The sequence below is a fragment of the Penicillium roqueforti genome, assembly GCF_015533775.1.
Source record: "Penicillium roqueforti strain LCP96 04111 chromosome Unknown scaffold_11, whole genome shotgun sequence".
Taxonomy (NCBI): domain Eukaryota; kingdom Fungi; phylum Ascomycota; class Eurotiomycetes; order Eurotiales; family Aspergillaceae; genus Penicillium; species Penicillium roqueforti.
The window spans coordinates 501,607-517,073 of NW_024067575.1; the positions used below are offsets into that span (position 1 = coordinate 501,607).

Here is a 15,467-nt window from a genome sequence, read left to right on the forward strand (position 1 = left end):
TAACCGAAACACGGAGTAAGGCTACGGAGTAGGAATAACTATAGAAGAAGGAGGAATTTTTGACTGGCATGTACATCCTAGTATGTATGCTTATGGGGGAATCCTTCAAGTTGTATCATTACTTGTCCCTACCTGAAATCTCCCATAAGATCCCCCAGGAATGGCGGAATAGGCCCCGCCCGGGATAGTGCATTGGGGTGAATGACATTTACACTAAACGGAACTCCGGGGTTGACATGGCGGTCGGGCCCGGATTACAAATAGATACATGAGTCAATGTGCTCATCCAATAAAGTTACACGGTTACTATATGATCCTGATGTTGTTGCCGTGGTGTTTAAATGATCAGAACTATACAAGCTCTTTTCGGCCCGATTCCGGCTTGGAAGGACGCCGTGGCTGCCGCCCGGCCTTGGTATTCAAGAATGCACTATTGAAATTGAGGTTGAATGGCGAGTCGCCTTTACCTAAGAGTCATACAAGCCAAATTTTAGAGTGAAGGACTTATTGGCACTAACCTGTCACAACCTATCAGCGTTTATCCTATGGGCCTTGAAGAAATTGTGCTTCTGAATTCATAGTTTTCTCGGTGACTTTGGTGAATATCCAATAGGATTTTCTCTGCGCTTGCGAGTACCCGTCTTTCTTGAGCCAAAATATCCACAAATGCAGTCTTCGCCATAGAACCTACAGGCGAATACGCGGCGTGGGGGATGAATACGTATTGTGTATCATAGATTGCGGGGACAAGGCTAAATTTGGCCGATCTTGCAGAAATTGGAGGCCCCTTACAACAGCGCAAAAAAAGCCCCAGCCTTGGAGTTTCTAGCAGCCCTACACTCGAATCCTTTCATATTGCATGCCCTGTTGGCAGCAGCTTCCAGATGAAAGTCTCGGAGTTTCCTCCTGTCGGCTGCGAGGCCGAGTCTTGAGGTGGTATGGAAGCTACATGAGTGGCACCTCGGGATAGTCTTCGGCCATCCGTGGCGGCAGTTCTAAGACTTCTCGGCTTTACGATTTTCCTTTCAACGCAATCTTGGCACGGCTTGCACCAATACTTGTAGATCGATGTCACTAAAACGTGCGCAGCCTGGGTCTGCTCCTAGTATTGGTCTCTTGATCGCTTGTTAGCAGTTACGGAGTATGCTTCCATGGCTAGAACTCACTGCTCCATTGGTAGGAACATCATGCCAAGAAGCTTTCGAATGTAGGTGAGACCAAGAATATAAAGCGGCTGCAAAGCACGGCGGACGGAAAAACACTTGGCGAGGCGATTCAATTGTATTCCGCTGCTGTCGTGCCTGTAGATTATGGATGGGCAGTCTTTATTGGGGCCATGTCAATAAAATGAGGCACCAGAGCTGGGCAAAAAATGCGAACAACGCGCCACGACTGCATTTAATGCCGACGTGATCTTAAGCCTTTTGACGTGCAGAAATATTTGGTGTACAGACGCACAAAAGAAGATGTAGATAAATCTAGAAAATTCATCAAGGACCTTGATGGTCAACGAAGATACACCAAGTTGCGCTTGAATATCCAGAATCTGGAGGATACCAGTATCCTGCAAGATCCGCTTGCCTTGAATGCCATCGCATCATTAGGTTGCATATGTATTGGCCAAAAGTTATTGCTGCTTTAATGTTGGAAGGTTGGAAATCAAAACCTGTGAAGCCTGAGGCATAGATATTGGGATTATTGCCTGAGGCAGAAACACGTGCCATCAACCTTTGGCGCGTCTTCAAGTCACGCTATGTCAACACGAACCGCCAGTATCTCCTTGGAATCAAACGCTTGATTTCCCAAGAGTGGCCGACTATCTCTGGAATTTTGTGGATACGCCGTTTCCCGGATCATGACCATTTCGAAAGCGGGGCATTTCCAAATCCGCGAGTCTTATCGGTTGAAGACATGCGAATCAATCCCAGCGCGTGTAGTAATCAGAAATACGGCGTGTGAAGATCAAGTATGTTTTTATAGGTTGTAAATAGCTATATGAGCTAACCATGTTTTGACAAACCAGCAGCAAAGCAAACATTGAAGAAAGAACCGAGCGCCTTATCACTCCTCAGGATGGAGAACCGAGTGTCTCTCGGATCTATCCAGAAGGCCGTCTGGGACGGGCGCTTGCCACTGCAGATTGTTCTGGCCTCATCAGAAAGTCGAACCTTTGATCAGACGGATCCATATCTTGTATGTCTGTTCTTCAAGCACTTGATAAGCACAAATGCTGATCTCAGTTCCTAGATCTCATATCCGCGCATCTCATATCTTCCCTCGTTGCTACCTAGGCTTCGAGCTTTCTTCTCGAATTTTTTGATAGAGCCAAACTCCCAGTCTCATGATGGCTGGTTTGAGTTTGAGGGTGTGCCTCTGAAGTGGCACTACCCAGTCGGGCTGTTATTTGACCTCTATGCGGGAGCAGACCCGGCCTCCAAGACCGCCACAAGAGACAATGAGTCCACTGACCACGGGCCACCGCTGCCTTGGCGTCTGATAGTGCACTTTACCAACTGGCCGCATGACCTTGTTCGACTTGATGCCGATGGAATGGTCATGAACGATGCCTTTATAAACAGTGTGAAGGAAGCAGATTTCCTACGAAATGGTACAGCTAAGGGCATCATGAGTCTCTCAAAAGAAGACTCATCGGGACTTTGGAATGCCGTTCAAGAACGTGAGTCAAACATTCTGTGTAGAACCTTCTCTGCTGCATTAATCATAGAGACAATCCTAACACGAAGAAACATAGTCGATCTTCTTTCCTTTCAGCGCATATCAAATATCCTTCTTCCCCGGCACTCACAACCTTTTCGCAACGTTCCGATCCGGATCTTTCTACCACTCCCACTAAATGCCGAGTCTCCCTCCCTTAAAGTGGTACAATCGCCACTTCCTCCTTCCATACCAGCACCCAGTATGCAGTCAAGTCAAATGTTGAGCTCGCGGAGCGGTTCCACTCTCCAGCCTCAAACGGTTGGGACTGTTTTACACACATTGCTACCTAATCTGTTTCCCAGTCGGAGAACCCCTGTCCTTGCAAAGCCCGTGCTACACGGTGCTGTGATACCCATGTCTGCTCCGATCGAAGAGGTTGTGAGAAGCTCTGCTTATGGAGATGGGTGGGCGTATCTAGTCGTTCGGATGATGGGATGATATAGCATCACCAAGCACGGAATATATGTCTACACTGTCCTCGGAGGACGCTAACAACTTTGCAAGATAGAGATGAACCATATTCAACTGTAGGCTAGTAGAGTAGACTCAAATAAAGGTTATTCCTTCTGCTTCTTTACAAATGATATTGAGAAACACCTCCAGCGGCAATGTTCAGGCAAAAGAAGATATATATGAGTGAGCCGCGGAGAGCTGGGAGTTGGGTACGTTTACAAAATCAAGGAAGATTGTATGTTATAAAGGAAAAATAAGATTCGCACATTAACAATTTGAATTCCTTAACTACCTCTTCTGTAACTAAACGCAACTATACTAATCAAGGGGTATCAGTCTGACCGTCTCACGGCGACGCGTTTCATGAATTTGTCCAAGGGGGTGACACAGGAAATAAATATGTACCAACAAAAGCGCCAGAGCAATGATACCTAGGTAGTTCCTTCAGCGATGGTGGGACCGCAGCACACCAAAAATCAAAGAACACCAAACGAATTGTAAGCGTATACATATGCAAAGAGCTGGAAGCAACAAGACCACTAATCTAAACACTCAAATCATATTCCCATCCATAGACGTGCCATCCTCGCCGTCTCTACCCTTCTTCAGGGCCCTGGCAAGCATAAGCTCACGCATCCAGTCGATGCGCTCCTCACGAGACTTGACAGCGAAGTGGTGGGTTTTAACAGCGCTGTTTCCAAACAGAGCCTTTTTCTCACTCTCCTTTGTAGCTGGAATAAGCGAGAAAGCAAAAGCGGTACCATCACGAATGTCAGTGGTACTGTTTCCGTTACGTAAGATCGAGCGCTTGAACGCAGCCGTCAGCTTGGAGCTTGTCGCCAGCGACGAGCAAGCGACGGCATATTCGTCGACCTCAATGTTTTCCAGGGCCCTCGAAATGCGGTGCGCATCACGCTCGTCCTTGTGCATGGCCAGGTTGGTGCCACGGAGCGTGAAGTGTGCGTCGGACCACTCGTGTCTGAGCAGACGTGTGGTCTTGCGCTTTTTCATGTATCCCGCATGGGTAACTTCCGGATCGGCCAGAGCTAGCGAGCTGCTGTTACCATACTGGTTCACGCGGGGGCTTCGGATCAGGTCTGCGGGAACATCGATCGGGGTCAGAGGCTTGCCCTCGTTCACCTGCCGGAGAGGGAAAGCATCGCGAGGACGTGTCGAAGTGCTCCGTGCAAAATAGTTGGCATCACGGAGAGGGAGATCATCACTGGGACGGGTCGAGTTGCTCCGTGAGAGGTGATTGGCATCTCGGTACGGAGGGAACAAGGTTCCATATTGCATACTTGGGGGAACAGATTGAGACACATCACGGGATATCGGATCACTGGGGATTGCAGTGATAGGGACATCAACTTCGGAGAATGGTGTACCTTGGCGGTAGGTCTCAGTTGCTTGGGCTTGATGAACCTGACTGAAAGGGCCAAATTGCTGAACAGCAGTAGGAGAGCCATTCTGATGAGTAGGAGTGAAGTATCTGTTGGTGGTAACAGCGGTTGTCATATCTTCCGTGAGCGGGCTTGTTGGTATCGTAAGCCTCGGAAGACTGCGCAGATTTGCGGCCATAGAATTTGACTGGGCATTCAGCGGGGAGATGTCCTCAAAGTCGTCTGCCGGCGGAAGATTGTAAGTGTCCAGCCCAAGGGGTCCAGGCTTGGGGAAGTCATCGATATGCTGGTGCCTGAGAAAGTTTCGGATTGTTTCTTGTGGATCTAAGCGTTGAACTTCGCTCAGAGCTGCCTCAGAGAGTCTTGGTCCGGACCGAGGACCAAAGATATTTGAGGATGCCATCGCTGAAAGCTCGGCCTCGGACGTGGGCCGGAGAAGATTTCTCGCGGTTTCAGGATTTCCGGGGCTGCCTACAAAGATAGCACCCCCCTGAAAATCTGCGCCGGGATACTCTGTAGTAAGCTTCTTCAGGCGCTTCTCCTTGAGCTTCTTGAACTTGCTGCATTTCTCTCCTTTGGAGCACCTGTGGGGCTTCGGATGAAATTCCTCGATTCCAACAATCGATACAGACTCTGCGTCTGCGGTGCTTTGATCCCCACTCTGTCCAAAGGCATGCGAAGAGAGAATTTTACCGTCAGGCGAAATAGACATTGTATAAGATTGGCCTGTAGGGGTTCTTTTAGGAGCCAATTCCTGGGGGGCGAACGATTCGGGGGATCTTCTCCCGTTAGAAGACGCCGCCTCGGACGGAAACTGAGACGGTGTTTCTGGAATCGGTCTCGTCTGCATGTTCTCGAGGAGATAATCAATCGATTGGATGAGCTGGACACGTCTGCCCATAGATTGGATTCGGAGTTGGTACTCGAGTTCATCCTTTGTCAAGGTCATTAGAATGTCGCCGGTGATATCATTTTTGAGGAACGTGTCACGGATATCATCGGGATATCCACCGATAAATAGCCAGTGAGCGACCTGGCTAGGATCCCAGTTCCTAATCTCCTTCTTTGATAGATGAGACACATCGGGGTTGCGTGGAAAAGCCTTTGGTGTCTTAGGAGATAACAGATAAGGGTTGGAGCGACCAGCCTGGTACTTATTAGAGCGCTCAGGCTGGTACTGATTGGGGCGCTCATCCTGGTACTGGTTGACGAACTCAGGCTGATACTGGTTGGAGCGCTCAGGCTGATACTGGTTGGGGCGCTCAGGCTGATACTGGTTGGGGCGCTCATCCTGGTATTGGTTGACGAACTCAGGCTGATACTGGTTGGAGCGCTCAGGCTGGTACTGGTTGGGGCGCTCGTCCTGGTACTTGACGAACTCGGCCTGGTATTGGTTGACGAACTCAGCCTGATGCGGGTTGACAAACTCAGGCTGTGTAAGTGACTTGAAATCGAGCGAAGGTGACGGTTCAAGATAGAATTCAACATCCACAGTCGAACCCCTGGATCCTCTGAACAAATCAGGACCTGAAGGGCCCGCAATCAGTTCCTTACTTGATCGAAAGGTAGGCAGGTTTCTTGGCAGGAGGTCTGGAGTGGGTAGCTCAGGGCTCGAAAGGGTAGTGTTGCTCCCGTTACTGTACTGGTTGGTTCATACTACATTAGACTTCATATTTTGATACAAGGATAAGGACACTTACCGATTGCATACTCTGCCGGTGCGATTGGCGCCAGTCACCACTCTCAGAATCCGTGTCATCGAAGAAGGTTGCCCCTGAGTTGGGGCGCTGTTTCTCGACGGTCTTTTTGGGATAGAACCACTCATGATTTGTCGTGTCTACCTCAGCAGGTACTACTCTTCGCCGAGCAGCCAGTGATGAGTTCATATTCTGGAATGGTTAACAGCGATCATATCATTTTCCTAGGATTCCAGCTTACCATGTCGTTAATCGTGAGTATGGTAATTTGCAAGATATAGTAGTATAATTAAATGAATGTGGTGTTATTAGAGTTCCCGCACAGCAGTGAACTAACAATATGATGAAATGAAAGTATGGAGATAGAAAATAGACTCAATATGAGCGGAGATCCAACAGAAGTTCGTCACATCGGGGCAGTTGGGCTGTAATAAGTCTGCCCTTTGTGCTAAGAAATCATTTACCACGTAGCGCTGGGGAAAGGATCTAGCCAACCCGAACCGCTCAACGGGACAAAAATTCCGTGTCATACCAAGTTGGTGAAACTCAGCGCGTAACTAAAATTCGGTAGCAGACAGCGGAGGCGATTGGCTAAGAGCAGGGATTAAGGGCATATGTGATTGTGATACGAGGTGATTCACCTGCAGTAGTTCCGCTTCAGATGCAAGCACCTCGCATTAGCATCGCCCAATTATAACCCATCACTGCAATTCTTGCCAAATAAGGCGGCCCAAGCTTAAACATTAATTGGCTTGAAGGATGCGCATTTCTCTAAAGTGATCACGTTGTCGACGTTGGAGTGAAGATGTGACTGGTGTGCAGTTAGCGCCTATGCAGGCAACCCCTCCCCCACTTCGCACCTATAGGAACCCGACGCAGCGTGACGACCACGCATCAACCCTCAGTTAGCGCTACGCCATTTTCTTGGAAGGTGAACTTTCACTCGGGGTTACTATATTTAATTGCGATCCCCATTCCTCGAGTGATGCCCCTGTCTTTTTTTCTCCACGTTGCCAGGGTCTCCGTTGCCAACGGCGCTCCGTTACCAATACTTAAAAATATGCCCGGTTTCATTTTTTGATTATAGACTAGTTAGTAGCTTGGTGGCTTGGATAGCACATGTTTTTCTTACGTTCGTCTTATTATTCGTTGATATGATATGAGCCTTGGGGGCTAATCGAATGATCTGTGTACGGATACAATGATGTTAAACTTGTGCCCTTTCTGGAGGATGTGTTGACAGGCACTTCAAACACACTATGAGGATACTAACCCTGGGAGGGCGGGCAGTCTAATGGGAATGGAATGCTGCTGGCCGATTTCTGAATTTTTCCAGTCTTTGGATTCTTTCACCGCCGTATTGTAGGTAAGCTAGGGTGGGGTTGGGATGTGCCATGTGCTGCATATTTCTCGACGCATTGATAAATTAGCTGCAGTTGTTCATGTGGAAGAGATCAACACCATAAATTGCCAGATTTAACTAGGAAAACACACTCCATATCATAACTTTTATTATTTTGATCTGAGATGAGAGGTTTCATTTATGTATTTTAGACTCGCCTAATTCCCACCGTCAAAGATTTCATAAACTCAACGCATTGCTTTCGGCTCCATAGAGTATAAAATTATGACGGCTAACCCGATGCGCCACATACAATATGAGAATTTAGGAATTCAAGTATCTGTATAAGACTTCAGTTGCAGCAAATATGAAATGGCAGCCTAGAAAATAACCGGATAGCTACAGATAGGTATCCCGTACCGTGTTTATTTCCAATTTGTCGGATGTGGTACTTTCTTCTGTGGTTGTGTAACATAGGATAGTCTAAAGGTACGGAGTAGGGCTTTGGGCTTTATCTTGGAAACAACATTGCAAGACCGAATTTCAAGGGATTATTCGCAATTGAGAATAACATGGCACATATACCATCACGGCTGATAGATATATCTCCGAAGCCTCAATATGTAGAATAGAATGACAAAGAAGGATGGCTATACCTGCAGTCCTTATCTAGGTACCCTAGGAGAACGGAAGCCGACATCAAGATGCGAGGCATCATTTCTCTTGATATATTTTCGCGACCAGCAACTACCTAGGGTTTGAACGATGGATGATGCGCGGTCAACATTCGGTCGGAGTACTAGCAAATAACTAAGCATATACTCCGTACGAGTACAGATCGTTAACTACATCACCTACTCGATATCGTTATTTCTCGATGAATAAAGCCGCAAGTGGACCAGGGAAATTTTGATTTGGTTTACAATAGGTTGAGAAGGCACGAGGAATTTCCTCATTGTGCGTTTATACTTTGAACGTGTGGATGTGTAGATCGAAATTTTCCAACAGGCCGAGGGTTGAATGGCTAAAATTGGGTTGGATGCGGTAATAGATTGATCAATTATTATTAACTCTGCTGGTAAGTAACGATGGCCAATCGAGAGCCAAATCTGCAGTGGGCCGTTGCTAATGGGAAATTGGTCGTACACAAGGGAAGAAAAGCGACAGGCATTCTAGCAGTTTGAGCGGGGTTTGACGAAGTGTAAAGGCTATACCAATTGAAGCTCGATATTAGATTAATTGTCTTATTTTAGGACTCAACTCGATCTCCGTTGAAGGTTATTAATAGTAAATCTATTGAAAAGTAGATGCTCAAGGTTAATTTGACCAAAAATGAAGATAGAATAAACTACAGGATGGGGTAAATTACCTTGCATTGTGCCGAAGCTGGGCGGTTAAGTGTTGCTAATTAAGGGACTATATATGCACGTCTATCACATCACATCCCCCAAATCTGCACGGAGCACCAGACGTGGGACGCTATACCCCAGCCACCCAGTCAGAGCTCTCAATGGCCCCGGTCGAGCAGTGGGCAATTTTATAATTCTAGTCTCTTGATCCAATTATGATGCGAGAACTGAAAGCTTGGCTTGCTCCACCTATACTGTCACACTACTCATAATCCTTCAGTTCAAGTCGTGATCTACCAGCCTTCTAGAGATGATTGATCTCAACCATTGGTTATGGTGAATGCCGCGGGCCAGACTGTACTAAATTTGTCCGAAATTTTGCGACATATTTCTGAATTTAGTAACTTAACGAAACTTATCCCGGCTCTGTTGTTGCTCGTCACATCTCGACCCCGCCTTCGTTCCTTGCAGGTCAAGCGATTTTGACAGCGGCATCCACTATGCGTAGGCTTAACGTATTAAATTTGTTAAATCCCTCAGTTGGTTGTGTAAAAGGATTCGAATGCCAACACCAACTCTGACTGTTGGGTTGGAGTCCGACTATTGCATAGTGGAAAGGAACTAAAAACCAACCCGAAGATCGAAATCAATCCAGGTCCAATGAGCTATATGCAGCCACCCATGTTACGGAGGAGAGAGCACGGAATCGCAGTCCGACCGGACGATCTCCATCCAGTCCCTCGAGGAACTTGGACGTCGAGGTGCATGCGCTAACGCCACCATGCGACCTCAAGTCACAAAAATAACAGAGCTAATTGTCCCAAATTTAGTCTCAAAAGACGGGAGTGCAACCTTTATCATCCTTTCTGCAACTCTCATTGGTTGCTTATACCTGTTGGCTTCCCAGCCCAGCAATATTCGGCGACGATCCAACCCCAACTCGTGCTGATGACCCCCAAATTATCCAACTCAATCTATGAACTGTGCAGGTGGATTCTAAAATAGAAACACCCGCTTCTCTTTCCACAAGCTATCATCGGTTTTAAAGCATCGTAAATCCCACGGTTTTAGTTCCTCATCTTCATCATCTTTCTCACAGTTGCTCGGTCAACCTCCCTTTCCTTTCTTTATATCTTGATAGACTACAAAGCCTGCTGGTTCAGCTTTGCCATACTCTTTTTATCTGCAATTGATTCTGGTCTTTTGATTACACAATTACTGTCATCGATCATTCTGCGGTCATCTAATTTCAATATTTCAATATGCCGATCTCAAAGAACTCCTCTGCCTCTGCCTCTGCTACTAGGCCTCTTGCTTCGGCAGATATGTCACTGACTCCGTGCACACCTCACACACATGGAGATAGAGCAAATGGTCGTTTACACAAGCGATCCCGGTCTGGTATGTGATCCGCTCTTATCTTTGCGCACTGTCCCTAAAAAAGTCATTCCTATGAACTATACTAATTCAAATAGGCTGCTTCACATGCCGCCTACGTCGGAAGAAGTGCGACGAGAAACACCCTGCCTGCAGCGCCTGTGTCAGTCTTAATGTGCGATGCGAATACAAACTCCCGGTCTGGTGGGCAAATGCGGAGAAACGGAGAGCCCACAGGGAGCGCATCAAGAACAGGATCAAGGAAACCAAGACGCTGGAGCGAAACGGTATCCGCTGTGGTATGTGCTTATTCGGTTCATACTTCGCGTACATTTTCAACTGACATCTAGGACACTCTAGACCCAATAAATCGTCATCGCCATATGTCTGCGGGATCGCCAATTTCACCTGTGCACGAACATGGTCGCCCCAGGCACAACGAGTCCTACGATCTTTTCTCATCCCAGCTGCCTACTCCTGGGCTAGGAAGTGCTCCTCGTGGACCTTACGTACCTTCCTATGAGGTCGATGTGCGAACCGAACGGCAGACATTTATCAACGATGTGCCTATGCGTCATGATACTTCGACATCGACATTCAGTGCATTTGCACCTCCCCAAATCAGTGCTCCAATGCCAACTTTTTCTGGTGATGAATGGTTTGAAGATGAATATTTCGCTCAGGCCTCAAATGGTGCCAATACGCGAGGTATCAACCCTAGCCTTGATCACACATGCGCATTTTTACAAAGCAATATTGCTATCAGCGATCATGATCGGCCACTTCTCGATCACTTTATCCAAAATGTGCTACGCCAGATTTTCCCCGTTCTAGAAACTCACCAAAAGGGACACTTGCGCGCGCAATCAATTCTCCGCGCTCTGGAGACAAATAAGTGCTATCTTCACTGTTGTCTGAGTGTCGCTGCCATCCACCTTAAGACTACGGAAGGATTGGTCGGTGAGCAAATTGACCATGATATCATGCGGCACCGTTTTGAAGCCATCTCTAAACTATGTGAGGCTCTGGGAGAAGATGTTAATCACAACGAGATCCTGGATGCGACCCTTGCCATGATCTTCTTTCACTGCGCTGTTGGCCCTTCGGATGACTACCTCCCTGATATTCCGTGGTTTGATCATTTCCAAGCTGCATCAAATCTTGTGGCCAGACTCGAACTTCCTTCTGCAACAGTTAAGCACTCTGGCGGATACCTAGTCGCCCCATTTAGTATGAGCTTAACTTCTTGGATTGATATCCTTGGCTCGACAATGGTGGGCAAGACTCCCGAATTTGCTCATCAGTATCGATCAAAGCACCTGAGTGGAGCATCCTCTGGCTTATGCGAATTGATGGGATGCGATGACCGCGTCATGTATCTCATCTCTGAGATTGCTTGCCTAGACTCTCTTAAGAGCGAAGGTCGCATCGGTGACTCGGCTGTCTCTTATCATAGTAAAGCGCTGGCGGAACAACTCGAGCACACAAAGCCCGCCGATCCCACGCTGGAGAACGCATTCTCACCTGCAACTGGAGCCATTCGCCCTGAAGCCCTGACAAAGACCATGACTCACATCTTCCGGATCGCAGCTCAAATCTATCTTTCTAGCATCGCACCTGGCTTTGATACCAACCAAGTAGACGAGAGCTTGATCGCTGCAGTAATAGACGCGCTCCGATTCATTCCTGCCGGTCCCCATGGCTACGATCGCTCTCTTGTCTGGCCACTGCTTATGACCGGCTTGTTTTCCAAATCATCGAGCCCCTTCCGATCCGTGATCGCCGATCGCGCTACTGCGCTGGGTGACCATGGGGACCTCGGTAGCTTCGGACGCATGTACCGCCTCCTGCATGAGGTGTGGCGTGTGACGGACGACCCTTACAACTCCTCTCAGATCTCGTCTGGAGAGAACCCCTACAACTCCTCGCTTACTAGTCCGATTTCCAGGCTTGACAACTCGAACTCCACCTCTGGCGCTGGCGCCACTATGGGTGGACGGGAAATCAAGAAGCAACAAGTCCACTGGAGGGACATCATGAAGCGGAATAATTGGAACTACCTACTTATTTGAGGAGCATGTCTTCTTTTTGTTTTTGATTCTATCTTTCACGAGGTTGATCCCCGTGCTGGCTCAGATGGTAAAAGATACCCCACTTCGCGACTAGTCTTTATTGTTTTGTGTGCAAACGAATTTGTTGTCTGGAATCTTGCTTTATGTTCTGTTTATCATGTATAGGCTGGTGTTTTTTTCTCGTCTTATTCTGGACGCAATACGTGGCATTGATTTGGGTCTGTATATATTTCAAATTTTGGTCAGAATCCAAAATATATCATATCAATATTACTTCTCGCATGTCTCAGTGCATTGTAGCTTGGTAAACCCACTTCGCAGAAGACATACCTATATGTAGGTAGTAGTTAGTCTGGAATATTAGAGACCAAACACTAGACTGCAAACTGCAAAGCCTGTTAAAAATTTCCAGGTTAGAGCTGGCAGATATTTGCTCAACTACTCTTGATCATTTCCTGAGGAGCTAAGTATGCAGCTTTCTCTCGGAGCATAACAAGAGCTGAGACATTTTGTCTGCCGGGTGGGTATCAGTCGAAGTTCACCTTTTTCTCCAATTTGTAGAAACTCAGTATGGACTTTGATATTTGAAGGAGAGGGCGCATCGATGTTTGAAACCCTAAAATGCACTAACTACTACACTGACTGACAATACGCATGAAGGGTAAAGCCAATTAACTAAAATAATATTGATCGTTTCGGATCCTGCACAATGATATTGCAGTGTTGATTTCAAAGTTATCTCTTGGTTTATCCACGAAGCAAAGCGCGTATTGTTTCACCAACATAGGTAAATCAAGGAAGAAGTCCAACCTTCCCTTTTGCGAGAATGCCACAGCGGTAATGAGGAAAAGTTATAGGGCGTGGGCTCAATTAGCAAGAAAGAAAGGAAACGTCGTTTCATCAGTCGTTCCAACCGACAGTTTGCTGTTATTTTGGACGAGTGATGAATAGATGCACAACATCGTCTTTTCAATCCAACCCAAGACCTTGGCGAGAAAGTACATAGACACGGAGTTTGAGGCTTGAACGTCTTGAATTCCTTTACTATCAGCGCCAGATATTAGAATCATCGTATGTACCAACCCAATTCACATCTTTTGAAGACGTGACCACGTATCCGCCGAGAGGAGTTCGTTGTCCGGAGCTTCCCCTGGCAACAAGTTAGTAGGCCAAATGTAAACAATGCCCCTTTAATAGATATAGCACCCCATAGAAGTGATCGAGGTTATTAATATCGTGCAGCTGCTGAAGAACTGTGGAGACAGGAACCTTCTTTGGAGAGCTGGTAAAACACATGAATGATTGGACCGAGAGTTCAAATCTCAATGTCAAACTAGGGTCTCTGCTTGATCGTCCAGCTCAAAACACAACAAAACTAAGGGGTTGTTTCGGTTAGCGCACTATACTGGAGACAAAATAGGATGTCTTCAATTCTCAACCCGAGATACCCCTTAAAGCGAGCCGCCAGCAGAGCTGCAAGCTGCGCGCGTCAAAACTGGACGAACCAGAGCGTAGTACAGGATAAACAGTGGCTTGAAGGGCAGCTCATCACCTAGGACAACAACCGCCCTCTGCGGCGGCTCCTGATACATGGCATAAGGGGTCTTTTGATTCAGATGGCGCGCGTCAGCGATGCTCCTGCATTTTGCATTTCTGCAGCGGGTATAGAGGAGAAGGTCCGAGGAACAGCAAGACAGAAAGTTATAAAGACCAAAGCATGGTGCTGGTTTGATCCCCAGATATCCTTCACAATCTTTTAGTTCACCTGAATATTTTCTTGTTTCTTGACCTTGACGGTCAAGTCTTAATTTTTTTTTTTTGGTTGCCGTCTTTGCATCGATTTTCAAGAGAACAAAACAACCTTGAATTTGTCTTTGGCAAACATTGCCGATATCCTCTTCGGACCTCGTTAAGACGGCACACAAATAGTAAGTCACTGCCACACTGGGACTGCCCGTCCGGCCTCGAACCCTTGTTCCGCCTTGGTAACTTACCACCAAATATTACAGCCTCGTTATTTTACAGTCCCAAACGTGAAATTACCTGTATCGCCCCAATACCAGGATCATCTATCTGCCTTGCTCAGATACATAAAACAGTCTCTCCGCATCCTTTTCGTTTCGCTGCTGGCTAGCACTTTCTTATATTCTTGGTCTCTCTGCTATTACTTCAAGCATTGTCCTTTTTTGGTCTTATATTTCTATTATCATCTTCCCTGACTTGTCTGCTCTATTTCAACTACTTCACCCGCGGCCTTACCCCATCACATCTCTCTCTACCTACTTCAGCCCACCTTTTTTTGCTCTCACACATCTTTCGAAAGAACTTGGTTTCTCAAAATCTTTGTGACCTGGTCAAGATGCCGAACGTCAAACCCATTCTTCCTCCTCTCAAGACGCCAAAGAGCGCGGTTTACCCATCGCAACTTCACAATGGCTCTACATCCAGTGTTTCCGACTACATCAAGCAGGAGGATCAATCGACTCCTATCACACCTCCAGCAGCATACACGGATTTCCTCAAGGCTCTCACACCCGTCTTCACCGGCCCTATGAGTGCTAGTCTCGGTTTTCCCAAGTACATTGGTGACAACCCCTCCACTGCTACATCGCCCACCTCTCAACCCGCGAGCGCAATCAGTGAGTCTACATTTAGCGATTCGGTCAGATCGCCGACTATATCTCTGCCACCACCGACCCCAAACTCAGCGGCACCATCCAGAAAGAATTTCCATGGTCGCCGACTTCGTATCCAGTCGTCGCTGAAGTTCTCGCCGAACGCGGACTCACCCCGGAGCGCAATACCCCGGAGCGCAACACCCCGGAGTGCAACGACTCTTCGGTCGCCATTCTCGCCGTCAGACTGGACGCTACGCTATTATGATTCGCCCCGCAGTGCGAAGCCTGTCAGCGTGAAGCAGGTTGTCACGCGCACGGTGACCTACAAGCGCACTCAGCTTGAAGCACCGCCAAAGGGAAAGCGGCGCAAGTGTCGCGAAGCCAAGGAAGTCGACTGACAATCTGGGCTTACGGGTTTTACTGTTTGATTCATGCATTTTG

General features: G+C 47.4%; 4 protein-coding genes across 4 annotated transcripts; 3 read left to right on the top strand and 1 right to left on the bottom strand.

The window, feature by feature from the left end:
• Positions 1 to 2,073: 2,073 nt before the first annotated feature.
• On the top strand, positions 2,074 to 3,156 carry LCP9604111_5076 (autophagy protein 5; the record flags this gene model as incomplete). The annotated part of the gene is made up of 3 exons (XM_039072846.1): positions 2,074 to 2,193; positions 2,248 to 2,677; positions 2,753 to 3,156. The coding sequence occupies 3 exons, from the start codon at positions 2,074 to 2,076 to the stop codon at positions 3,154 to 3,156; spliced, it is 954 nt and encodes a 317-aa protein (XP_038929047.1).
• A 567-nt stretch (positions 3,157 to 3,723) lies between these two features.
• On the bottom strand, positions 3,724 to 6,512 carry LCP9604111_5077 (uncharacterized protein; the record flags this gene model as incomplete). Its single annotated transcript, XM_039072847.1, has 3 exons — positions 3,724 to 6,213; positions 6,272 to 6,460; positions 6,510 to 6,512. The coding sequence occupies 3 exons, from the start codon at positions 6,510 to 6,512 to the stop codon at positions 3,724 to 3,726; spliced, it is 2,682 nt and encodes an 893-aa protein (XP_038929048.1).
• A 3,709-nt stretch (positions 6,513 to 10,221) lies between these two features.
• On the top strand, positions 10,222 to 12,408 carry LCP9604111_5078 (Zn(II)2Cys6 transcription factor; the record flags this gene model as incomplete). Its single annotated transcript, XM_039072848.1, has 3 exons — positions 10,222 to 10,360; positions 10,435 to 10,635; positions 10,697 to 12,408. The coding sequence occupies 3 exons, from the start codon at positions 10,222 to 10,224 to the stop codon at positions 12,406 to 12,408; spliced, it is 2,052 nt and encodes a 683-aa protein (XP_038929049.1).
• A 2,359-nt stretch (positions 12,409 to 14,767) lies between these two features.
• Positions 14,768 to 15,424, top strand: LCP9604111_5079 (uncharacterized protein; the record flags this gene model as incomplete). Its single annotated transcript, XM_039072849.1, has 1 exon — positions 14,768 to 15,424. The coding sequence occupies one exon, from the start codon at positions 14,768 to 14,770 to the stop codon at positions 15,422 to 15,424; it is 657 nt and encodes a 218-aa protein (XP_038929050.1).
• Positions 15,425 to 15,467: the final 43 nt, after the last annotated feature.